The sequence below is a fragment of the Heliconius melpomene genome, chromosome 3 (genome assembly GCF_056956725.1).
Source record: "Heliconius melpomene rosina isolate 202511_hmr_F chromosome 3, ASM5695672v1, whole genome shotgun sequence".
Taxonomy (NCBI): domain Eukaryota; kingdom Metazoa; phylum Arthropoda; class Insecta; order Lepidoptera; family Nymphalidae; genus Heliconius; species Heliconius melpomene.
The window spans coordinates 9,411,106-9,438,988 of NC_140391.1; the positions used below are offsets into that span (position 1 = coordinate 9,411,106).

Here is a 27,883-nt window from a genome sequence, read left to right on the forward strand (position 1 = left end):
TAAAATCTAATATAACAATTTAAAATCTAATATAACAAATGCAGGTTGTGGATTCCATTTTCAGGGTCTGGTAACGAGACAAAGAGGAGGAATTCGGCGGAAAGTGGGGAACCGAAGCCTCTTAATGCGGAACGGAGTATTTCAACACTAGGTATACAGGCTCTCTCTGCTTACCTTGCTAAATGCGGAATACTGTGGAACTTTAAGCTAAGTTAAAAAAAATGAAAATTATGTTTATATAATTTTTAGGCGTATACTTTGTCTCGCATACAGAAAGTTTATGTAGGAACACAAACAACATAGTCAAGAGAGAATTTTGTATCAAGGCACTGCTTTCACCGCTTCCTACCCGAATTCAAAGCTTTAAGTTTTCGTTGACGAAACTCAACGCCGCCAATATAGAATACTAGCGGCCCGCCCGCGGCTTCACCTGCGTGAACTACGTTATTTCTGTCTCCATGAGGACCTACGTCCTATAAGTGAAGTCTATGTAAAATTTGAGACTCCTAGCATTCATAGTAACGAAGTTTCATAAAAACTTTCAACCCCAAAAACAACCCCTCAGAAGTCGAATATTGCAAATTCCCGTCTTAGCGAGCACCTACGTCCTATAAGTAACTCCTATGCAAAATTTGACATTCCTAGCACATGTAGTTTCTCAGATTTCGTGATGAGTGAGTGACCTTTCGATTTTATATATATAGATGAATATAATACAAAATTTGAACCAGTTACCATCACACAATTCACATCTCAATTACGTCACAAAAACATAATGTAATAAATAAAATATAATATATAATAAACATATGTACAAATTGTAATCAGTGGGCGGGCGGCCTAGCGCGTATATAAGGCGGTGTACCGCCCTGCCTTAAGTAGATACCTGTGTGCCGCTGACAGTGCTGGAAGGATTGATGTAAGTTGATGTTTTTTTTAATTATATATAGTATTTTTTTTATTTCTTTAATTTTGGAAAAATAACATGAACATTTATAAATATTCTTTCAAAGAATATTATGTAATTTAGGAAAGTTTTAAAAGTAGTTTTTAAGTAAGAATTGAATTATGTATAGTTTTTCAGAACGTATTATTTGATCTTAATTTTAGTAATTCATTTTTTAAAATATAAAAAAAAGAGAAAAGTTAAATGAAAGTACGGAATAACTTTATAAAAATAAACTTTTTATAAAAGTTATAATGAAAACAATAATTGAAAATAATGGTATATTTTAAAAAATTGGAAGTTTCCTTCTTTTTCTGAAACTCAAGCTTAGCTTAGCCAGAGCGGTTTCATCTATATACCCTACTTGAACTAGCAATTTTTTTAAGTAAATGTAGAAATACGAAATGTAGAATTTTTATAGGAAATTAAGACCGTAGTAGTAGGTATATGATTTAAATTTTAACTCGATATCTCCAAGAGTTCCTGAGATAAAAGCTCTTGACAGACAGACAGATGGACGAACGGACGGACAACAAAGGGTTTCTTTTTTTCTTAAAAGGTACGGAACCCTAAATAGTACATAAACTCGTTCGTAATATTTTCTTAATATTTCCGTAAGCTTTTAATCACTCTTCTGTCAAATAAAGGAATGTTAAAGTAGATTACTTTAATTGAAGTCGAAATTTTTCATTCCTACTATATTAATAAAAATTAATAATCCAATATAATGCTTATGAACTTTATTTATAAATGCAATATCAGGCTATAATCCTGCATAGCGGGGTTGAAAAATATTCTATATCGTGGCGGCGGTTAACGCCGTGCCCAAGCTTTGAGTTTTGAACTTTCCCATTATCAGAACTATTATAATGTTAATTAACAAATGTTTTTAAAATTACTAACTAATAGCCAAAGTTACAAGTTTAATTAAAAGTTTAGTTTATATATTTTTTCGTCATTATATGTTCCACGAACTATGAAGAAAATTTTGTAATATATATTTTTATTTTTTATTTTAATAAAGTTATAATTTAGTAGACCAGATTAGTTTAGGTAGGTTTCAACAAAAAAAACAACATTTAAAAAAATACATATAAACAAAATATAACTTTTATTTTTAAAATATAACTTTTTATAATGAAATTTATTGTGCTTAATAAGGAATTATAAAAAAAAGATTAATTTTTATCTTTTACCGAAACCGATAAGAGATTTCACATTTATCCCCGCCAATATCCGGTTGGCCGAAAACTTATATCCAGAAGAGCCCTATTTAGAATGCGCCCCGCTGTCTTTCCAGGCTTAATTTTTGCTGTACTCCCACTGCCTTTTACAGATCGATGAACTTAAAAATAAAAATTAAAATCACTAGGTACGTAAGCCAAATAGTGTAATCAAGAGGTAAATCCTTTATTTTTCACATATAAAATGATTAAAATATCAAAATTATTTCAAATGGCACTCGAACCTACACTTCTACGTCGAGTTAGCTTAGAAGTAAAAAAAATAACAAATTTAAGGCCAAAACATCGAAGACATACGATTTGTTCAACCTGTTGCTTCACCTGTTACATAAACTATTTTATATTTATAGCTGTAGCCTATATTCGTGAAAATGATGATTGATTCAGTAAATAAACTGTGAAATTGCTTCCAAACGTACTATTCTATTACACATGCGAAAAATTATCTTCTAAACCAAACAATGTAAAAATTCTAAGCAAGTGTGAATCGAAAACGCCAGTGCAGTGTTCCGTGTTAATTTATATTATATGGACATATCTTATTTTAAATGATAGATTCAATATCACAGTTTGATAATTATTATTACGCACACACACATATAAGAACATATATAAGCGCATATAAATATTACTCACATTCTAAATTTACCTAAATATTCTAATTCTTTATTATTATTATTTTATTTCTTTTTTTATGGACATGGTTTTTAATTTTTAATTATTTTTTAATTTTTAATTAATTTTTAATTTTTATTTTTCTTATGTGTACATACATTTATACAATTAAATTTGATCTTTCTTTTGAAACGACGCTTGTGAGGCGGGCGTTAATAACTGCGACACAGTATCATACTACTGTAGTTATTATCGTCGTAAACTGGTTTTGTTATGGAATAAAAATTTTTTTGGAATAAATAAATTATATTATTATTATATAAACCCAATTAAATATGTTTATTATTAATTATGGCGTCAAATTTAACTAACTAATACTTCTTTTTTTTAACCCAAAAGCGAATTAACGAAAATTTCTCGAGTGAGAATCGAACCCATTACCTGTAACGTTCACAATCACACGCTTATACCCCTGTGTTATGACTCCACATTCGATAGCCTGTACTTCGTTTTCTGAATATCAATTGCCAATGACCATAGGATCAACCAATATAAATCTCAATTAGAAGGATACCAGTTCCCTGTAATTCATTTGTAGGATACAAATGGGCTGTTTAGGCTTAAAAACCAGGATGTCACCGAGATGAATGATGAGACCGGATGATCTATGGTTTCGATAGCACTTAAAAAGATTGCTTCAAAAAGTAATTATTTTCACCTGTGTTATAATGATAATAGAGTTGGTAGTAGGCCTAAGCTAAGCAATAAAACTTAGATTTTTTTATATTTAAAAGATATTTTTCCAGCTTCACGCTATATCACGCAGAGATGGATCCCAGCTGATGTGTCACAGTAAAACATTTGCATATTCTCTAAGGATTCTCAAGGAGCGGATTCTTTTGAATGCTAGAATTATGATAGAGAAATATAATAATAATAAATAATAATAATCCATTTACAGTAATTTTTTGTGCCCTGCACAACGACTGACTACAGGTATTATCATTATAACAATAATGATATTTTATGTTTGTTAAATTGTTTTATCTTTCAATTCAATTCCAAAGTTCACGAAAATGTCAAAGTTCCAAGCATTTTCTGTTATTTTTTTCCATACATTTTAAGTTCCGTAATTTGTTTTTATTTGTTTGTGGGTTGTATTTTTTAACGAACGTCCAATGTGCATATTCTTTTAAAACAACGAAAAGACTAAAATTGCAAATTGTTTTTACAAAATATTCGATATTTATCAAAAATATGATTTTGTTAAAAAATAAACAGAGAAATACCTAGAAATACATATTTTATTGTATTTTTTTATATAAAGGATGTATATTTATATTCATATAAAATATTCCATAAATTACTCTTTTATTTTTTAGCGGTTCATTTAACCTGTATAATAAACATGAACAGTTTAAAAAAGTAGTATGTTCCCGCGCCGTGTTTCCATAGAGAAAACAAAATAGGTACATTAATTACTGGAGTTGGCCCACGTAAAAGTTGAAGAAATTTTGTCTTTTTTTTTCTTTTTATTTCCTCCTATCTTTGTAGACTGGTCTGTTTGATCTAGTAGTTAATGACAGTCCTAGGCTGATGAGAAAGAATTCAATTCCTATTAAAATATTATTTTAATGAATTCATTTAAATTTCATTTAAGTGATATATATTTTTATTATACAAGAGAATAAATTTTACATTTTTAAATATAAATTGTTATAAAAATACATTTAAAATACAAAAAATGTATATAATTTATTATTATTGAATGACTGCATGACATGCGACGTTTGATACTTCGATTATATTTTTTAAAAAATATTAATTTTCCCGCTATGCCAAAAAAAGCGAGGAGGCGTAGAGTTTTACTAGTCCACTTGCCATGAAAATGAAAAGATGAAAATGGAGTGTCCCGACACTGTTTTATTCCAGAAAAAAAATGTGAAGCTAACAAAAATTACATTATATTATATTTATCAATTTAAGCCCGGTCAAGAGTATTTTTAAGCCTGGTTGAACAATGTACGGCGACAGGTTCCGCCGTGTAGCACGCGATGTCTCAAAAACGATATTATTTTTTGATAATATTCTTATTTGCATTTGAAAACAACTTTGGGGTTGAACATATTGGACATCGTTATGATATGCAGATGGGATGTTTAAACGTTGAACATTTAAACGAACAAAGTAAAATATTACGTTTATTTATTTAGGATATTACTTATACCGTATCAGGATTCGGGGCTCGTCGAACTTTGACTTTTAGAGTGCTGGTTCGATGATTATTTGAAATATTTGTTAATAAAACTGTACTATTCTACAAGTGGATGGGAACGGAGTGTCTTAACATTAGTTTTTCTAATTATATCTTTACGTGCGGGATACAGCGTGAAGATAAATACGATTATATTTAAAATTGTAAATAATAAAAAATATATACAATTCTAAATATAATCGTAAATTTTATTTGGTATTAGTCTGTAATAAATAAAATCAGCCCGATACATGAACGTGGGGATCGAACCCACTACCGTCGCGTAGCTCGCTGTGACATGACGGCTTCATGTGTGTATAAATATTTGTACTACAATAGTAATAAAACGCCTAAACAAAGTCTTCCTTTTCATAGATTCATCGGGTCGTTAGGCTCATCACTTACGAGTTGATTAATTACTTTGTGTGAAAAAAAAATCCGTCACATTTTTTTAATGCGGTATTAGTTACATCATTTATTAATAGTAATTTAAGAAATAAGAGAAGACAAAGGCAAAATTCTATATAAAAAGTTTCTTTTAACATAAAATTTTAATTAATAATACAATAAAAAACATTTATAAAATATTACTTAAAGATTTTTTTCTCATTAATTAAAAACCTCTTAACCTGTAGTGGTAAGTAAATTTACAAAATGGAAATCGAACTCACTACTATTAGTGCTCATTGTACTTTTACTTCTAATCTATGCTATACTAAAGTTACATTAACCGCTAGCACACTGAAAAATGTTTTACGGAAATTTGTAATGTCATCATACAAATGAGATTTACATTAATACTAGTCACAAAAATGATGAATATATTATATGTACATAATGTGCATGTTTAAAAATGTTTTTAAGAGAAAATGATGGAAAAAGTTCAAACATAATAAACGCAGAAAATTCATAAATATATAAAATAAATAGATAAGAATAAGAAATCGCCATATATTCTGGTTTAGACAGTATTTAACAATAGTTTTGCATGTCATCTCGCGAGACTCATAGAAGGTGCATTCTTTTGCAATGTTTTTATGAAAAAGATAAAAAAAAAACATTCGTTGCATGTTTCAAGTGCATTTAGAAAATACAGTTTAAATTATATAAGAATTCTATAATTAGAACAATTGTTTTGTTAAACTATTGTTTAGTAGTACAATTGAAATTAATATCGCTGTTTAAATTTTTATATATTGAACTTTTTGATTAAATATACATATAATGTTAAAAACAATGAACAAACAGACAGAAAATATTTAATTTTTTTTGTAAGCTTCTTTCAAATAATAATAATAATAATAATATTTATTTTTCAGACATATGTCCACACTTTGTTAGTAATACAAAACCTTAAAAACCTAATGTTAGTAAATAATAAAATAATAAAAGTACACAAATCAATGCCTATGAGACACGACATCCTTAGCCAACATGTAGCCGTACCCAGTGGCGCAGAAATTTCGAGTCCCAGCGGTCCGCCAGTGCAGACAGAATGCTGTTCGAGCTAGTTCGTAACCTCTGGAGCATAGATGCGCTCCTTTTACGAACAATAGCGTAAAAGTCATCGACACGCCTCTCAGCAAACATTTCGGAGGCACTACAGTAACGCGGTAATCCGAACAGCACTCTGAATGCATTGTTATACTGGACTCTCAGTGCGCCGTACGCACGCCGCGTATACCTAACCCAAAGGCTGCAGGTGTAGAAGGATTGACAATAAGCCTTGAATAATGTTACCTTTACACGATCAGTACACCGTGCAAACCTTCGGGCAAGCATATTACAACGCACGGCCAACGCCCTGCGCTCTCTCTCTAAGTCCGCGTCATCGCTGAGGCAGTCTGAGACCCAGTGACCCAGATACTTAAATCGCTCTACTCTATTTAACGCAATACCCCCAAGATATAAAGGTGGCACATTGGTATAAATTTTCTTACCGGACTTAAACACCAGGAGCTCGCTCTTTTTTGCGTTGTATCTCAGTCCCTGGGCCTCAGCATACCTTTCACAAACACGCAACAACCTGCGCAGCGCACCAATAGATGGGCTGAGCAATACCATATCGTCAGCGTAATTTATATTATTTACGCAGACGCCTCCCACATGACAACCGACATTGCTACTTCCAAGCTTACCCAACAGCCCGTTCATGTACAGGTTAAATAGACGAGGCGAAGTCAGGCCCCCCTGTCTCACCCCGCACTCCAACCCATACATTTCAGAGTGCTGTCCTTCCCATTTTACCACGTTACGTTGATTGTGGTACCAATATTGTAAGACAGATGTAACCTCGCAGGGTACATCCGTCTCCTCCCTTAGTTTCTTCCAAAGTACATCGTAGGATATAGTGTCAAAGGCCCTTGATAAATCGAGAAAACAGGCATATATAGGGGTTTTTCTAGCTGTATAGTACTGCACAGTCTGCTTGAGGCAAAGGATGGCACTCTCTGTAGAAAGACCGGGTCTAAAACCAAATTGAGAATCGTGAAGCTTAATATGCCCCTCCCAAAAGTAGAGAGAGAGATTTTAAGATATTTTAAAAAGTTATCCTTACAATGTTTTTATAATTGGTCTGTTGTATATCATTGTCGTTATTCTAATGAATAGCGATAGATATCTTTATAAAAAAAAATTAAGTAATTCATATTACCTACTAAATTAATAACAGTTTAGTTCAAGCAGGCGAAGTCGCGAGTGATTCGGTTAAGAATCGAATTTAAAGAAACTATTTTTCCATACTTTTTCCATAAATCTTTTCTATAAGGGTCTTAACGCATAAGATTTCCAAATCTCATTGATGTATCACATTTCGATATCAATATTATAAGAGTGTGTCAAATCAGGAGGGTTGCAAGAAACAAGAGGATTTACATTTAGAATCGACTTAGTATAATATTATTATTTAGTTATATATGATATATGAGAAAATCAATTGTGGCTTAACCAATCCGAATGCAATTTTCACTAAATTTAAGATTTTGACGATAAAAAACCCTATTATATTTTACACCGCTTGAATTGCATAAAAATGACATAGACATCTTTCTATTAAATGGGTCGTTCTATTAACAATCTGATAGTTATCTATTCAGCATCAGATCTTATACAAACAATTGATAGAACTATTGTTAATATATATAATAGATACTTTTTGTGTTGGTAAGTCCATTTATCGATATAGGCTGTACAGATTTCGATGTAACTCATTATATCTGCTAACTTTTTTTTTTATGTGTCATATTCAGGATTTTTTAGTCATTTACGTGGGCAAAGTTGCAAGTAAAAGTTACTTACAGTTAAATATATTTAACAGTGGGCTCCCTCTGCTTTGCAACATGCGGGATACAGCGTGAAGCTGCAAAAAATATATGAATATATGGCTATTGTAGCACAGTGGTATAATTTTTATTTTTAAACACAATGGTTATAGGTTTAATCTTCACTTACGGCTCTAGCTAAATCAACGCTAATCAACATGTAATGTCTTGAATTCAAGTGAAATGTGGAGAACGGAATGTCTTAACACTAAGTCATTCTCTGCTTAAACAAAAAACCACTAAGTATATTTTCAAACAGTCTACTAATTATACTTATTTTAAAAATAAAACAAAGATTTAACACTACTCTACTACCTTTCTATTTCTCGAAAAGACCAATTAAAAGTCACATATAAAAAATAACAATAATAACTTAAAACACAGAACAAATAAGTTTAATTGTTAAAATGGAACTTGTTTGTAGGAACCCACGTCCCACGCCCATTAATGGAAGTCCACTTAATTTTATGCGAAGTCATTAGTATTTACGATTGAAGTAACTTCTAGTATCAAAGATAAAAGTTCAGATTTATACAATTGTAATCTGATATGATGCCAACGCAATGCATATTAAAATAGTAAACTAAAGCTTTTTCTTATTTAATATGGAAATATTTTAATTTGAAATATATAATTGTGGACTGTGTTAGAAATATTAATTTGTATATTTTTTTACCATTTATTGTAGGTTCAAATCAAGTCTAATCTATTTTGAGGTTTAAACATTAGAACCTATTGAAATGTTATTTAGTATGGCTTTTAAGACAAAATGAGATATATTAATATACTGATGGTGGTTGTGAATTCGATCCAGAATCGGGTGAAGATAAGTTTTAATTTATTTTAGTTTCTCTAGTTAATGAATCGTGGCGTCGAAAAGTGAGTAACGGAGTATCTTGAAACAAGCTTTAGTATTTCTCCTATCCTGCTTCAGAAAAAGCATGAAGTCGTTCATTGTAATAAAAAAATCTGTTAAAAAGAAATATTTTATGTTTAAACCTTCTATTATTAATCTTAACTAAAATAAAATAGCAATTTTAAAATATAAAATCTAAACTATTATTCTAAAGATAAGAACAAATCTTTTCAACAACAATCAAGTCAGCTGCTATTTATTGTCTTAATACTAACTGAACTCGGTTAGAAATCAAAATTTGTTAAACTTAAATTGTTTTAAGAGCTGTAATAATAACAATAACATAGAAACAACAAACCAATGAATTTAACGAGTGATTTTATAATTGGCTCACTTTGTTAAGATATCGAAAGTTTAAGATACTAGTAATGTGAAGTTGGGGTCTATTGATATGTCGAGTGATAGTTAAGTCTACTTTAATATTGATTTGGTATGTTTGAGTTTTGTTTTTGTATCTAATAGAGTAATTATAAGAAAGCTTTTCTTATCTTTTCAATATATTTACGTAAATATTATTTATTAACTTATGTAGATTACAACAATTTTATTTTTCAGTCGGAATAGAATAGATTTTTCGAATATTGATATTTTTTATATGAATAAAAAAATGTATTTGTATAGAAAAAAACGGAGTTATTACCAAATTTAGGTGACGTTTGCCTTAAAAATAATTAAAACTTTCAATAATATATTTTTTCCATTTGTCTATAGAAATATTGCCTGAAAACAATGCTTAGAAACAGCAACATGTCTACACCAAGCGCAACTATCAGAGGGGTGCTGGTCCTGCTAGTAGTTGTGTGCTTAGTTGAATGTGCAACAGGTTAGTATAGAAATATATATAGTATAGAAAAAAATATATAAAATAAGAAATCTAGACCACTGTGCCATAGTTGAATAATTGTCTTTTCTTCTTGTAATAAATAAATATAATAAGTCAAAATGCACGAGTTCCGCGACTTAAGATGCAATGTCTCAAATATCGAGCACGGAGTGTTTTAACACTAGGTGCGCTCTCTCTACTTGGTTGTATATGGAATACAGCCTAAGAAGTAAAAATATAGTATATTAAAATAAACAAATTTCTATATAAGACAAAAAAATCTTAGCCTTATAACTTATTGCCTTATAAGGCTTACAAATGGTGGAGATTATATCTCATAATAATATAGACCGTACTGTATGAGGTATTTTTCGTAATGTATTCGTCAACTTTTTTTATAATCTTGTATAAAATTTATGTCTATAGTGACGCAAGAGTTAAATTTAGTTCTTGACAGTAATTGGTTGGTTTTAGATTCATATTATTCTTATAATAGCTTTTTCTGATAGAGTTTCTCTATAGTGCTTTGCAGTGGGATCGGTAGAAGTAGCCTAGTGTTAAGAGACTCCAATCTCCAAGCATCTCCCAATTTTTGATATATTGCGTGCCGAGTAACGCAACTCAACGCCGTAGTTTTATTATGACAATAATTCCGAACGATAAATTGAAAATAATTCCTTCCATCGAGTGGGAATCGAATCCGCAACTGACGTTTGTACAGCCACCCGCTGCGCTACGACGATCCTCACATACATATATTATATGTTAATAATAATTTATAAGTAAGAAAAGTCAAAAGATTTAAAAATTTTAAGCCAGTAAGACCTTTTCACGTATCCCGTAAAGATTCACGGGATATCCGTTAAGCATTATTAAGTGTGTGGCATTACTTTGTGTCATTTCAAAAGACTTTTACTTTGAATTCTGAATATTTAAATTTCTTTTATTTTTGTATAAGATACCTATATATTATATGCATAGAGATATTTCTTTTTTTATACATTTTTTTTTTGTTGATATTAACGTATACTTTCAACATTCCATAAATTTCCATTCTTTTCACAAAATTAAACAAGAAACTAACTTATTTTGCTGCTTTTCCTTCGACTTAATTATTAGTTTTGAGTAGTAAAAAACATATAATGTTTATTTGTTTAAAAAATTTCAGCTCAATCGGTTGAAGGTATTTACTTCAAAATTGAGTTCAAAGATTTCACCCGAACCCACATACATACATTGCAAGTAAAATAAAAGCTTTTAAAAAACATATAATGTTTATTATTACGTAAAAAATAAAATAATTAAGATCGTCGTGGCGCAGAAGGATAGCGTCTGCCTGCAATCACGACGGTAGTGCGTTCGATTATCATCTGGAATCTAGAATGAATAATTTGTGGCGGAAATTAACGCCACATCTCTTTAATAAAAGAGGTTTGGCGTTAGTTTCCGCTACTCCATAAACAATGTCTCACACGTGACTCTCTCTGCTTATTAGAAGTTAAGCTAAAAAAAACAATATTTTTATTCTCTTGAATTATCTTGCTAGTATGTTTTAAGAATTTAAAATATTTTTACTGCTAATATATGTATGTATATTTATGCTGTACATGCATAACATAACACAAATGTTATAAGATTATTTACCCCTTGGCTTAAAACATACGAGTTTATGCGAGAAAAATGTAGATTTTCTTGAAGAATTTTTACTTTCATTTCACATTTATTAAAATACAAATCTAGAATATTGCAGTGCGTTAACAGAGTCTAAGGTACTCTAAGAAGCCTGGCTAAATTTAAAGATCAGGATTTGAACCCTCATCTACGGTCAAGAGCAGCGTTAAATTCCACCACTTAACATGCTACGGCTTTATTTTATCCGAAGAGTCAAGAATAGAGTGTCTCGACACCAGGTTAACTCTGCCTACACACCTATGTGAAAGCGTGAAACTGACATAAATGTTAGCCATTCATTCTAAAATTAGCCAAAACTGTCAGAATAAATACTTAGTTTATACTATGTTTAAAAAATGCTAATAATTCATACCTCAAATGGAAATCGAACTCGCAACTGTCATGCTTACCGAACACGAAGGCCTACCTTGATCACGTAGCGGTATGTTTTTATGGAATCAAAACAACTAAATAAACTCACTAACTAAATAATAGTTCTAAACTAATATTAAACTGTCGAAACATTTGATATTGGGTAATACTGTTAGAGTTAGTAAGAACGTGTTTTTGGTAGTTTTATAACTAAATTGTTAAAGAAATATTTCTTTTGTATTAAATTTATGTACTTATGTATTATAGGGAGAATTGAGATGATGCGATAGATTGCGGATTTGATTCCCATTCGAAGAAATGTAATATTTAATACATATTTTCATTTCTTCGTTCTGGCGTCGGGGAATACCGTGCCTCGGAAAAAAAAGTGGAAAACAGTATTGTTGTTGATGGGAATGGAGTGTCTTAACACTACGCCCCAGGTTCCCAATGCCTACCCTTCTATGTGCAGAATATATTTTTAAATTTTTCTTTACATGAAATTTTAATTTACAATAGTCGCATGTATATAAATAAAATTGTACGATACTCCGCGTATGACATATTTCCAGTAATTAATAGTAAATATTTAATACTATTTTATGGCGGTCATAAATTTCATGATTCATTATAATTGACCAAAACTCCGCACGATTTACGAGGAAATTGTTGGAGAATAATATCATTTTATTTTCTTGCTAACTATTACATTCGACTTTTGTCGTCCGTTTGTTTTATAAAATTAAAATAAATTAAAATCAGCTTCACACTGTATCCAGTAGGCAGAAGAAACGTAGTGTTAAGACATTTCGTTCCCCACTTGCCACCGGATTTTTCGATGTATTACGTGTTGAGTGGTGGTACTCAACGCCGCGTTTTGTCTCGTAACCAGGACGAAGAAAAGAGAATAATAAATGTTTCGTTACCTCAAGAGAGAACCGAACCCACAAACTGTCACGTTTATAGCTACGTTTGTACCCTTAGACCTCAACTGATCTACAATAAATATATTTAGAAACATAATTGCCTTAATATTATAAGTACAAATTAGGTAATGGAAGTAAATATATTGCATTCGTATTACATATAAGAGGCTTTCACAATTTCCCATTATTCTTTTAGTTCATAACTAAGTCGGTTTATTTTTAACAACATAATTTCTATATGTGATCTCTTACTATTAATGGTATCTTTGTTTATTACATTAACAAGCGAAGCTAAAAAAAACTAATAGGCTTTTTTTTAGCTTCGCGCTATATCTCGCATATAGCAGGGTAGACAGATCGTTACCAGAGCTAGGAAATGAATATATTAAGTATTCCATTTTCTCGAGTGGGAATCGAACCCTCACTCGCTTATGCTCCTGGGTCACGACTGGTCTCAGCTGGTCTGATTCGTTTCTTTTTAATATTAAAGGAAGGCGTAAGATTAAATGTAAGCTTGACGGTTGTATGTTCCATTTAGTCTCGGGTTAAATCATTGAATTATCTTAAATTCTTCGCTCTGGTAACAAGAAAAAGCACGGCGTTGAGCTCCGTCACTCAATACGCAATGACTCTAAAATTAGGCGGAAAGTGAGGAACGAAGTGTCTTGACACTAGGTTCCCTTTACTTACCCTGCTACATATAAAATATAGTATAAGGCCTAAAAATATAATACATATTTGATTTAGATCAGTTTAAGCTTAGTTTAAATAATAAACGATCATAGAAATGTAACTCTCTGCTCTATGTATGTAACTCTATTACACAATGTAAAATAATATATTAGTATAGCAAAAAATATAAATGAAAAAAGAAAAAGATTTCCAGAAAATGAAAATGAAATTATATATTTTTTAATGTTAATATTTATTATTAATAGACTTAATGAAGTCGTATGCATAATAATGATTATTCAGTAAATTAATAAAAGGTCGTCTACTTCTCGGTAAAATGTTCACAACTACATGTAGTTGAGGTAGGTCCTCGCACGATATGCACACTGCACAGTGTATTTAATATGTAGAACGAACGAAAATAAATAAATAAAGGAAAATAAAATAAAATACGTTTTTAGCTACACGCTGTAGCCAGAGAGAACGGAGTGAAAAACACTACGGCCTATTCATACTTGTCCTCTGGGGGTCCTTAAGTTTTTTATGTAACCTTTCTAGTGAAATGACCGAAGTCTCCCATAACTAAAAAATCAAATTACTATAATAAATAAATAGATTTATCAGTAAAAATACGACCACAGGATGGAATTATTTTTTTATATATACACCTTTTATATATTCCTATTTTTAAAGTCAAATAACAAAATCCATTTTCCAATTGGAAAAACTCAATAGAGCCCCAGTCCAATGTAATAACAATTACTATTTATATTAATGTAATAGGAATATCTATTACATTTGAGTTCGTAATCGGCTTCAATGAAGATATACTCAATAGTTGATGGCATTTAGAATGATATTAAATTGCAAGACGCTATCGTAGTATAGTGGAAATGTGATAAAATAACGCGTTGGTAGTGAATTCATAATTAATAATTGGTTATTTGATAATTAGACGTTTGTGGGTTCGATGCGCATTTGGGGCAGGAAGTATTTTTATGTTATTTGTAATGTAACGAGACAAGATAATTATAAGTAAATAAGATATAATCACTGATCAGTACTATATAAAACTCTATGAGCTCCAGTTACTAACAAAGGAACCTATAACTTAATATGTAGGTTCCCTGGGGAGTACAAAAAAATATATCTTTCTGAAATTTCAACGGGAACCTTTTTTAAAGTCTACACGCAGTTGCGAGCTATTCGTTGAAAACTACAAAAATGTCATATTTATATTCTTTATTTTTTAACCAATCATCTATTTCCACAGAGCAGAGAATTAACAATAGAGGTAGCAAGGCATCGAACCTTATACAAAAAGTGAACGGATGGCGAAGCCAACGCGGAGGTATGGACACCGTGACACTAGGCTCAATGCTTTACTTTACATACATTGTAGTTAGAAAATAGTGAATGTTTATGTAAATCGCTTAATACACTAATTTTTCTTTTTCTTAAATGTATGCAAAATATATTTTTGTTGAATTGATTGAAGCGTTTTGTATATAGGCAGTTATTTATGCAAATAAGATTTCCTTTTTAAATTATTTCGTTATTAAATTAATGTGTTTCTTAAATAAATTACAGAAACTATCTTTTACGTAGCAAGCTTAAGGTTTTCACAAATTATTCTATTGTTTTATATTTAAATACTTTCCAGAAGCCATTCGAGCCACGTGCACACGGTAAAGGCATGCGCTTTGTAAATAAATTAATAAAAAAAACTAAAGTAGAATAAAACACAAAAAGCTACCTCTGTTGTAATTACACTGTGCTTGTAGTTTGAACTAAACAAGTTGTAAAATATTATCACTTAGAAAAACAGCCAGGGTGTATACAATTATATATTAAATATACATAGATGCATGTTGCAATTGTTTTTAATAATCGTCACTTTCCACGAAAGCTGGCGAATTCAGGGAAACTTGCATAAAGGGTACTGTCAAGGCTGATCTTGCCGTTAACTGCGTTATATTACTTCAGGGAAATACGAGTAGTGTTGGATGGGGAACGTTAGTTTCTGTTATGTCCAATTGCTTCTTTGTATTTCATTTAATAAATTTAAAAAGGCGCGGTTTAGCGTTACCATATCATAATTGAGAGGTAATTGTTACCTATAAACTCCTTTGTGGCTAATTGTAAGTTAGTATAGTTGGTGTATTTTCATTATGGCATTTATGGTTATCATTGAGTCACAAAACGCAAAGGGAACCTTTTGAGGGAAAGGTTATGTTATCTGTGTCTACCCTGCCATGTGCAGGTGTATCGTGAAGCTAAAAAACAGAGTATTTTCATTGGGCTAAAATGAAAAAAACGTAAAGATTGACACTAAACCTTTTTTTAATAATTACCATATAAAGGTACCACAATTGCATAAAAAAAATATATTTTCTTAAATCTGAAGTTTCCTTAATTATTAAATTATTAAAATTAAAATATAATATTATTTGAATCAATACTGCATATTATATTACATTACTAACTACTGTGTCATGATGGTGTTGTCGTTACATGGCTTAGAAAATTAAAAATGCTACTTTTAAAATAATATTACAGCAAGGATCATTAAAAGTTTGTAATTTTTAAATATACCCTTAATACGACGAGATATTTTATCAATGAAGCCTCCTACGTAAGTTTTCAAGTTGCCAATCTCAAAGTATAGAATACATGTTGGTACAAATTTATTAAGATTAAGATAACTTTAAGTTTTCCTTAGTTTTTGGTTTTTATAATTTATATTAGACCTTTTTTTATTTATTTGGTCGTATTTTCTTTTTAAAGAGAAAAATGTGTATTTCAATTTTAGTTTTTTTAGTACCGTAGCTGTAGATGTCATTGCGTAAAGGCACAGCGTCTGACTGTAAGCACTATGGTTATGGGTTCGATTTTCACTGAGAGTATTGAGCTTTTTTATTTTCTCGCTCTGATAACGAGCGCGAAGTTCAGTTCCACTCAATACAAAATGTCTCTGAAATGGAGAACGCAGTGTCTGGACATTAGTTATCTATATCTACCCTGCCATATGCAGGTTACAGCGTGAAACTGAGAAACAGAGTATTTTCATAGGAGTAAAAAGAACAAATATCGTAAAATTTATGCAACTTGTACGATATTTGCGAGTTAAATTCTACGAAGCTTGACACTGAACACGTTTAAATCTTGAATGAGCTATTTTCATGAATTAATTTCTTCATTTCCTCGGTTTAATAATAAGTTACGTTGAGTTCCACCACTGATAACGCAATATATTGCAAAAAAATGGAAAAAAGAGTGTCTTAACACAATAAATATATACAGGGTGTCCCAGGAGTCAACGATGAAACGAAACCAGGTAATAGACCAAGTCATGACAGTTATGAGAAAAATATAAAAAAAAATCTTTGTCATGTATTTTTCATATTATATTGATTTTAAAAAATATCGGAAAAACCGACATCCTGTGATGGTTTTTCAAGTCCCAGGACTACAAATATTACTCTTTCTTCATTTTTTTTTCTGTAATGTAATCATGAGTAACCCTTCTGTGAATTACAGTTTAAGATTTAAACATACCTGCATCAGTTTTCAATAAAATGTGGTGTTTTTGCCAAACATTAAATTCAAAATATTTACTACACCCAACTTTAACCGACTGTACTATAAAAAAAATGTACTACACTGTTTTTGCAAGTAACTTTAAATACTGGCTGGCCCAGGACTTTTAAGGACAGTGCTCGAGTCCGGGGCCTCGCAGGCCATATACTCGGTCTTTGACACATTGCCAATATGTATTTCATTCATGGAGAATGGTTATGTAACGCAAATGCTGCAGCTAGAATGTATCGGAAAAGATACCAAAAAGCTGAACGTCATCCCGATTATCGTGTATTTCGATTTTTCTCTCTTCAAAAAAGAAGTAATCCAGCAAGTGTCGTACCATTTCGGAATCCAGATTAAATGCGCCAACTTTTAAAACTACTTGCAAAAACAGTGTAGTACATTTTTTTTATAATACAGTCGGTTAAAGTTGAGTGTATATTTGAGTGTATATTTTGAATTTAATGTTTGGCAAAAACACGATATTTTATTAAAAACTGATGCAGGTATGTTTCAATCTTAAACTGTAATTCACAGAGGGGTTACTCATGATTACATTACAGAAAAAAAAATGAAGAAAGAGTAATATTTGTAGTCCTGGGACTTGAAAAACCATCACAGGGTGTAGGTTTTTCCGATATTTTTCAAAATCAATATAATATAAAAAATACATGACAAAGATTTTTTTTTATATTTTTCTCACAACTGTCATGACTTGGTTTATCACCTGGTTTCGTTTTATCGTTGACTCCTGGGACACCCTGTATATTGTCTGTTTCAAAGATATGACGACCGACACTAGTGTAATTAAGCTTGAAAAAGACCGACCGATATTGTAATTAAGTTAGAAAACTCTGTAAACCTAACCTATAGTTAATTTTAAACGGTTTCCAATAATTATGATCTTCAGTTAAAGCCGATAACACTAATAACAGTTATTATCGACTGACGCTAAGCCATTTGTTAAAAGTGCAGTCAGGCCCCGACGTGACATGCAATCCAACAATTCATTCTTTAAAGGCAAATGTCCTGAAAATTCTATTTACATCGAAGTTTATGAAAGAAATCTATTTATCTAAGGCCGTCTTATCGTAGAGACAGTATCTGACTGCTAATACGACGATTGTGGGTTTGATTCCCACTCGAGAGAATAAATTACTTTTATATTCCTCGTTGTGATAACAAGATAATAGATTGATAACGGAAATCAACAGACATACCTACGGAAAATGGACCGAAAGAAGGGATTTTTTAGTAGAATAAGTAGTTCCTGAGGTTAGAGCAGTCGACCACACTTTTCATCTTTGTATAATATCTGTAATAATTAAGATATGTGAGAATTAAAAAGGGATGGAAAAAATAACTTTTCCAATTGACATCTTAAAATGATAGATGCTTAATGCGTATAAAGATAAAATGGATTGCCAATTGTACTGAGCCGAGCGACGCCTGGGGAAATCTTGCTGTTATTGTTTCGTACAATATATTACAAATGTGCATGATTTAGAAGAAATACGTCACTTAGTAGAATTATATGTATATTTATTGCTGTTTTAGTCCCTACGGCTTAGTGCTATTGAAGTGGGTTCGATACTAGGTATAGTCGATTCTATATTAATAGATAGAAAGGTGATGTATATATTTAATATTTATTATAATGATTGTACATTATAGTTATATATTTATTTTTCGTTCTTTAAATATAGAATATTTTTAATTAACAAACCGTACTTTTGAATCATTAGAAAGCGCAAACACACAGCGAAAAGCACAACAGTACCTCTTTTCAATATTAAAGTTACTATTTTAATTTTGAAAAGTAAATAGATAAATTTATTGAATTATCTTCTGAATAAAACAAATAATTAGCAAAAAGTAATGAAATTAGTCCCATATTTTTAATTTTAATAAAATAATTTAGGAGATATCGTAATAAACAGACAAACAACCACCTAACCAGTCCATCCAATATTCAATTACAAGAGACATCGAGATATACGTATATCTATACAAAAGCTTCAATACTCAGGTCAACTTAGTTACGTTATTAGATGGGTTATGGCTGCATTATTATAGAGAGTGGACACTCCCGTAATGCATCCTATGATGTGTTTATGGCGAATTCTATATAAACATTGTATGGGATTCTTAGTGCACTTTTCTTGTGGGGATTACATTTTGATCTGTTTTGTCTAGGTTAAGGTTTAAATATATATATAGTTTGGGACGATATGGGGGAACCTGGGAACCTAGCAGTAATACACTCTGTTTCCATTAAGACACATCCGTTCCCAACTTTCCGCCCAATTTACGAGCTATTACGTGTTAAGTAGGTGTAAAATACTTCATTCCCCCGAATGGAAATCGAATTCACAACCATCGTGTTTACACTCAGACGTCGTTCCACTGCCCCACGATCGCCTCAAAATATATTTTATAGTATAAACAGGTACGAATTTAGCTCTAACATTCAATTTACATATTACTTGTTTATAATTCCTCTAGCGCTATGTACATAGAGACTAAGGATTTCCGAGTTTAGGAACGTATGTAGGTGCATAAATAAGTGTTAAGCTGCAAGAGGCAAACCTTGTAGAATGAAACTTATTTACAAGACTTAGATTATATTTGGTACGTTTGTTTGTTGAAACGCTTATGACTGGTTCTAGGTGCTTGGATTGGAAAAGTAAATATTATATATATATTTTTTAATATTTCTGGAATGAGGTCGCCTTTATGTAGTAGAAAAACAGACTAATGGTAGCCATCTCAGTCTACCAGCGGATGGGAATGGGAATCAAACCTATAAACAGTGTTAACACATAATAGCACACTTGAGCCTACACGAAACTATATATATGTATATAAAAATAAAAATTATCCTAGAAATCCTAGTTTCGTAAATAATCTTCTGCTTTATAATTATATATTGTCAAGGCTACTTTAAAAGCATCACTTAAAACTTTTATTCTCTGTTACAGGATCTTGTTTGAGCTACGGGCACTCTTGTTGGGGAGGTAAGTCTTATTTTGTTTATTTAAAAAAAATACAGTTTTTGCTAATTTCAATATCAATACAGCATAGAATATGTTATTCAACATAAATATTTAAATATTCTATATACATCAATAATATACTATATTTATATTTAAGAACCTAAGAAAAGAATAAAAGTCAATTTTATAAATCAAAATTTTTAATGCATAATTGGGTCCATGAATATATTAATAACAAAATCTAGATACACTCAGGTAAACTTTTGCTTTCTTTATTTCTTTATATCTGTTAGTTTGTTCGGGAATTACGTAAAACCTACTAAACTGAGAAATTTGTAATGACAAATTTATTTGGTATAGTAATAACTTAGAATCTGGTGAATATAAACTGGAAAATATCTGTTTATATCCAGGAGTTCAATACAGCTTTATGTAAAAGATAGACCAATGAAGTCCAATTACTTTAATTAACTTTTCATTCATGATTATAAGTGAATGATTTTTGGTGAGATAATTTCTTGGTATTGTATATAGTTTTTAAAGAAAAATTAAAATGCTTACAGAGTCCAATTACGTAAACCCATAACAACTGCGCCACGGTGGTCTCAACCTTAAAAATTAATAAAACACGACATTATAATTTTCATACTATAGACATAAATAGATAGACATTTTCATATTCTTTCTGAAATTTATATGAAAATAAATAAAAATTCTGGTGAAAAGTTTTAAAAGACTACTTTTCTACAACTTGTGTATCTAAATTCGTTATTTCCTGAAGTTGATAGGTAGCTACGTATAAAAATTTAAAACTATATATTAAAATATGGTTTTCGAACTTAGATACTTTATTATAAAGGCTTATGTTTGAAAAATTTATAATGCAAAACTTTTTATTACAATAAATAAAACTTTTTCTGCTTTTTTTGTCTAAGGACTTAATGACCTTAAGGCTTTCATTGGGTGGGGGGGTACAAAATCACTGTTAGGGGATTTCACAAAATCCTATGGGATAGAAAAATCGAGATTTTACAAATTAAATCGTACAACCTATGCCAGCTAACTAGTTGTTGTATTGATAATTATTAAAACTATTTAAATTATGAAATTACATTTTTCTATTCACGAATTATCTGTTTTTCAGCTTTAAATAGAAAATGTGGAAAAAAAATCTTATTAAATTATAAAATTTGTGTGAATAATTTATAAAATTCAAAAGTTTTAATTATGCGTTGTGCGAAATATAACATAAGGTATGCTAATTAAATCAGGGACTCGCCGTGTTGAAATCCTAGCTTCGTAGAACCTAAATCAAATTCAAAGATCATATTTAAAAGGAAAGGAAGGCAGACTGCTCCTTATTCATACCATGAACGGGAATTTTTTGCCAGTTTTTGTATGGTTATTCGTAACACATAAAAATAGTTGAAGTCGTCGCGTGACTGTAACGCGACGGTTGTGGGTTCGATTTCCACTAGAGGGAATGAACTATTATTTATTAATATTTCCATATTTTCGTTCTGGCACCAAACCAAAACCACGGCACGATGTTGCCGCCACTATACATGGAAAGCCTCGAAAATTCGACAGAATGTGAAGAACAGAGTGTCTTAACACTAGGTACCCTCTGTGTACCCTATTTTATGCGGGAAACAAGGTGAAGATGAAAAACATGCACATTTTCTATGTCATCGCTCATATACTGGTACACTCGTGTAATTTTGCGGTTTATTACGACATTTATTGGACGGGAGCTTATGATAAGACGCTGATAACATCCATACATATTATTGTTGTCATTATATTTTTACATATTATGTTATTTATTTTATTTTGGATAATATCACAAGTAAAATGAATTTAAAGGAAGTTTTTATTTTTCAATTTTCCTAGATATTTTATAATACTATTTGTATAAAAAAGTGTTATAACTTTAGCAGATTCCAGCATAACAATTTGTAGACAAAGGGAACCCTGTCTACAAAACGAGGTTCCCTATCGTTACATGCCTTCCCCTGGTACTGCCGATTTTTCTTTGTAATGTTCTTAAATAGCTGGTATTAATTAGTGTAAAATAATTTGACAGTAATGTAATCTACACAGTAGCGTGCTCTTCCTCTACGGGCGGCAGCTTACACGCTTTATCGTGATATAATCCATGTTTCGATATTCTTATCGCTGAACTGGGCTTTCCACCGGCCATTTGACTTAATATAATTTGGGTAAAAATTAGGATTTATTTAACGGACTCTGAAATAAAGAAAGTTTTTAGTTTGACATTTATGTTAAAAATAAGCAATAAAAATAAAAAGCTATTATTAAAAATATAAACTCCGACCAATTTATGTATTCGTTGGGTAATTTTGAACCAAATATGGGAACTGAACTTGTTTTGTGGGCTATTAAACATTATTTAGTTACTTTTTTGTTAAATTGAATCATTATTATCAATTTAAATCGATTATTATACCCTTTCACAACACGAAAGATTCCAGAAATGAAAATCCTATATCTTATAAAACAAAGTCGCTTTTCGTGTCTGTCTGTTGTTTCTAACTCTTCTTCTTCTAAACCACCCAACGGATTTTATTGCGGTTTTCACCATTAGGTCGAGTATTTTTCGTAGAAGGTTTATAAATAGTTTATTATTTGTACATTCTTATGTAAATTAACATAAATACGAAAAATATGAATAAAGTCCTACCCGCTGAGACACTTTCGCGCATGCGCTGCTTTAATGGTAAGTACTACATGAAAATAATGTACTGGAGTATTGTTCCTCTCAATGAGATCTACAAAAAAGTCCGCAAAAGCATATTTTTATCTTTTAAGGATAACGTGTAGTGATCATATTTCTGTCTAAAAATAATAATTTCAATATATTTTTTATTGTGAGGGATATTTTTCCATAATGGTATTAATCCTTATCCTTTAAAATACTTTATTAATTTTCTACGTTAAACGAAGATAAAATTTGCTTTTTACACTATTTCGAAATTGCGAATAGTTTAAGAGAAAAACGCATTTAATTGTTGACACATCACGTCGTTGACACTTCAGCAGTATCGACTCAAGTTTTACTTATCCCTTACTCTCAGCATATAAATAAGTATATTAGTTACGTTGGCCATTTAATGAAGATCAAAACTGTCTTTTACTGTTTTTCATTTTAATAAGTACTTTAGAAGTTGTTACAATATCAAAAAATCCTTGCTGCGAAACGGCTCGCCACTCGCCATGCGTCCGCCGCGCCCGCCTGCCTTACACGCATCGGTGGTTCAGTGGTAGAATGCTCGCCTGCCACGCGGGCGGCCCGTGTTTGATTCCCGGCCGATGCATTCTATTTAATTTTCCTCACAGGCAGCCACGTAGTGCTTGCTTTTCATCAGGGACAGAATACCCTCTTCAGCATTAACCACAAGCAAAAAAAAAACCCGCCTGCCTTTATAGCAACGAAGATTTAGATTTATTTATGCGTTTGCACGTATTGGATAATTAGAGTTGAATGTATTATTTCAGCGCGATATATTTTTTGTAGTAGTTATTAGTAGGTAGGCTTTTGTTTATAATTTCTTCCGTTTAAAAATAGTCATTTAACTATCTAAAAATAGTCATTTAAATATATTTTAATAACTACTTGAAAAGATTAGTAGCACAGATTTAAAATTACGGTACCTACTAAAAAATCCTTGCTGTGTAAAACAATTGGAAAATACTTATTGAAACTACGAAAATGCGGGTTTCATTAGGGTTTAATTAATTTTCACATTATCTTAAGTGCTTTGCAAACATACATTATATGAATAATCCAGTAGTAAAAGCGGGCGAAGCCGCAAGGGGGTCGCTAGTTTTAATATAAAAGTAAAAAGTTTGCACAAAATTGTCCATTAGGTAGCATTTAAATGGACTTCAAAGAAATGTTTTACAAGAAATGAGAATTATATTATTATAAAAGACCGTAATGTTTTAAAGGTAAATTACGATGTAACTGTGATAAATTCAGAAAAACTTTACAGTGACCAGATGACAGGTGCATCTGACACCAGCAAGTCCCAGGGCTTAAAGCTCTGATAAAAATCACACGTCGATATAGTGGCCCATAAACGTTTCATTGATATCACTTTGAAATATTAGCACTTATATTATGCCGGTGCATCATATGAAAAATGTTATCCAAATATTAATATTTGGTTAATGATTTTAAGGCCGTCTTGGCGCAGAGGCACAAGGACGCCATGGTTGTGGATTCGATTCCATCTCGAGGGAATGAGTTATTATTTATTAAAATATTAATTTCTTCGTTCTGGTACTAAGGTAAAAACATGCAATGCCTCGAAAAATTTAGCGCAAAGTGGAGAATGGAGAGTATTAACACTAGCTTAAAAGAACTTAAAAAATAATAATATGTGGGTGTTCTTATAAAAATATAAAGAAAATAAACTAAATATCGTTTTTCATTATGCGCTAAAACAATATGTAATCTGTGTCAATCTGTAAAACCTGTAAATTGTCATTTTAATCCCATCTGTCATGGGGTGGCGCGAAATTAAAAGGTAATTAAAATTTTCAGTGTGCGTTGTCGCGAATACTAATAAAGCTGTCTAATTAAATCAAAGGTTAAAATAAATTTCTTCCATTACTTCTTTATAATAACAAAAACATAGATGTAGACTTGGCAGTATGGAGACATGCAAATAATTGTAGACATTGATAATCAGAATTTACAAATAAATTGTAACTAAGAAACTAAACGTTAGTTTTATATTATCTATGCATTATCAATCTAACACCATGTCTTGGACAGAAAGTGGAGAACGGAATGTCTTGACACTATATTCCACTTATCCTTCCATATACAGAATACATATTAAGATTAACATACAACAATAATGTTATTTTCAGCGCACGGTAAGCGATCTGAAAAGCCGCCCGCGGCCGCTCCCGACTGGTACATCACTAGGATCCTGCGACGAATGGCGGCTAACAATGAAATGGTATGTCTTTTAATTATAATAGTCATATTTGATATTTTTAATAGAAAAAAATGATTTTAGCTATAGATAGATACCTAGTGTTAAGATTTTCTGACAAGTTTTCGAGACATTGTGTCTCACCGGCGTACTTTTATTATTACCAGCTCGAAAAAACTTTAATATTAACCTTTAATACCTTGAGTAGAAATTAAATCCACTGCCCTCACGATTCTTAAAAATTTAAATATATGTATTTTTCCTATTATTTATATTTGGACAGCGCTTGAAATCTTGTTTTATTCCAAATGGTTCACAGTTTGAAATATTTAATAATTAAATAATAATGCAACTACTATGGATCAGTCTAGCAGAGCGGAAAAGTAAATTAAAATAAAAAATAGTCTCTTCCCCCTGGAGGGGACCAACTCACAACCAAGGTGTTTATATGAAATTTAAAAATAAAAAATAACAAAATATATGTGCTAATTATAAATTTAATGAAAACTATACCTCATGAAAAATTTAATGAAAACGACATCTTTTATTTCAGACCCGCGCTCAGCAAAATGCCGAGGACCTGTATAGAGACGATTCGTCAAACAAATTCATGTGAGTTCCTTTTCTCGGTAGATGGCGCTGCACGCTTAAACCAAATAATCTACAGATGGCGTTAGAAGGAAATAAAATAAACTTTTCTATTTTAATGGGGGTAGTATTTTAAAGAGAAGTTGTTTTTTTGTTCTCTTTTCAAGTTTCGGTAACCCGCACATAGGTGGGCAGAGAAAACTTAGGAACGTTATGTTACCACACTCCGATCCCATTAAGGCACTTTACTATAACCACTTTCCGCGAAATTCTGAAAGCATTGCGTGTTGAGTGGCGAAACTCAACGCCGCGCGTTGCTTTGTTACTTAGTAAAGACATAAAAATATTAATATATTAAAATTCATTTCATTTCCTCAAGTGGATCTCGAATCCACGATCTGTCGTAATTATTATGGCCTTTTTATTTATGATTATAAATTACTAATTTCAGTAATGAGGCAGAAGATATACCACTGGACCTTGCTGCTAGAGGGGAGGCAAAACCCATGCTGGACGACGACATGCTTCCTAATATGAAAATATGGGAAATTATGGTACATCAAACTTTAGTTACAATTCATCGTTTCGAATACTTAAATATTAGTTAAATATAAAAAATAGGCCTTCACGTCCTTATCCGCATAGGCACGCGAAACCCAGTGCTAAGAGACTCAGTTCCCCAATTTGCAAGACCATATTGTGTGTTGAGTGGAGGAGCTCAAGGTTGCGTTTTGTCTTGTTATGAAAATATTTCATTCCGTCGAATGAAAGAAATTATAAATATTAAAACAAATATAATTTTGTTATTTAGAAGCCAATTGTAGTATGTGTGTGACTGTAAACGCTACAAGTTGAGGGTTCGATTCCCACTTCAAGAAGTAAAATATTCACTATTTTAATTTCCTCACTCCGAGGTAATGCGCGGCGTTGAATTCCGCCACTCACACACAATGCCTGCAAAATTCTGTAAGAAAGCGGGTCATTGAATGTTTTACTTTGGTGGGATACTGTGTGAAGCTAAGATTTATTATAATCTGCAATAAATAATATAATAAATGTATTGATATCAACAATAATTTACAAATTATTAATGTAAGCATTTCTATTTTTAGCATTATTTTATAAGAGGTGTAATTTCATTGTCTAAGTATGATCGTCCAATTAGCAGCAATCTTAGCGCGGATGCTGGGAGTTGTAAATCCCACTTGAAATATATTTCAATTTATTACATCGATAATTATGATTCCCTTATGGCACAGTGAATGGTAGTGAAGATAGTGAGTTCAATACTTACTAGTTGGACTGATTTTTTGTTTCACGCTGTATCCCGCTTGTATGTGAGTAGACAGAAAGAGCCAAGATACTTTGTTAAGATACTTTGTTCTCCACTTACCATCGAGAATGATTATATTTAAATTATTTAATTTTTCGTAGAAAATAGACATATGTCGAAATTCCGACTTTATATCATGAATAAGCGTAAAAATTAAAAATTTAATTCTAGATTCCCTTCACCTAATGTGCTATGTAGTAAAAAGTGTGTTTCAATTTAGATCCCAGAGTTTAATATAACAAACAATAATAATTAATAGATAGAAAGAAAAGAAATATAGTGATGTATCACGTCACGTTTCTATCTATCCCAATGAAGATCCGTAAAAATGTAATATTACAAAAGTTTAATATTACTCGTATATTATTTTTACATCGTTTATCATATGAATATGAAAACTAATTTAAACTATTACTTTCTCCCTTTTCCAGAGAGCAGCCACACAAGACAAATGAACGTACAACAGAACTGACCATTTATATTTATATATATAACCACATAACCCTAATACTCCGTGGTCGAGCAAGGCTGGGTTGTTCGACTAACTGTAATATATAGATAAGCGTGTATTATAAACGTTCTAAAACTATTTTTGTTCATTCATGTTTATATAATATTATATTATTAAATATTAAACTGTTCTAAGTGGACGTTG

The 27,883-nt window shown here is 31.2% G+C and overlaps 2 protein-coding genes across 2 annotated transcripts; one reads left to right on the forward strand and one right to left on the reverse strand.

Moving 5' to 3' along the window:
* Window positions 1-886: 886 nt before the first annotated feature.
* Window positions 887-27,883, forward strand: LOC146540102 (uncharacterized). The gene is made up of 8 exons (XM_085207778.1): window positions 887-919; window positions 10,007-10,118; window positions 15,033-15,110; window positions 20,323-20,358; window positions 25,240-25,331; window positions 25,861-25,919; window positions 26,347-26,449; window positions 27,660-27,883. Exons 2-8 carry the CDS (start codon window positions 10,025-10,027, stop codon window positions 27,681-27,683), a joined length of 486 nt encoding a protein of 161 aa, XP_085063904.1. The 5' UTR covers window positions 887-919; window positions 10,007-10,024; the 3' UTR covers window positions 27,684-27,883.
* Window positions 6,367-7,550, reverse strand: LOC146540103 (uncharacterized). The gene has a single exon (XM_085207779.1). It carries the CDS (start codon window positions 7,277-7,279, stop codon window positions 6,485-6,487), a length of 795 nt encoding a protein of 264 aa, XP_085063905.1. The 5' UTR covers window positions 7,280-7,550; the 3' UTR covers window positions 6,367-6,484.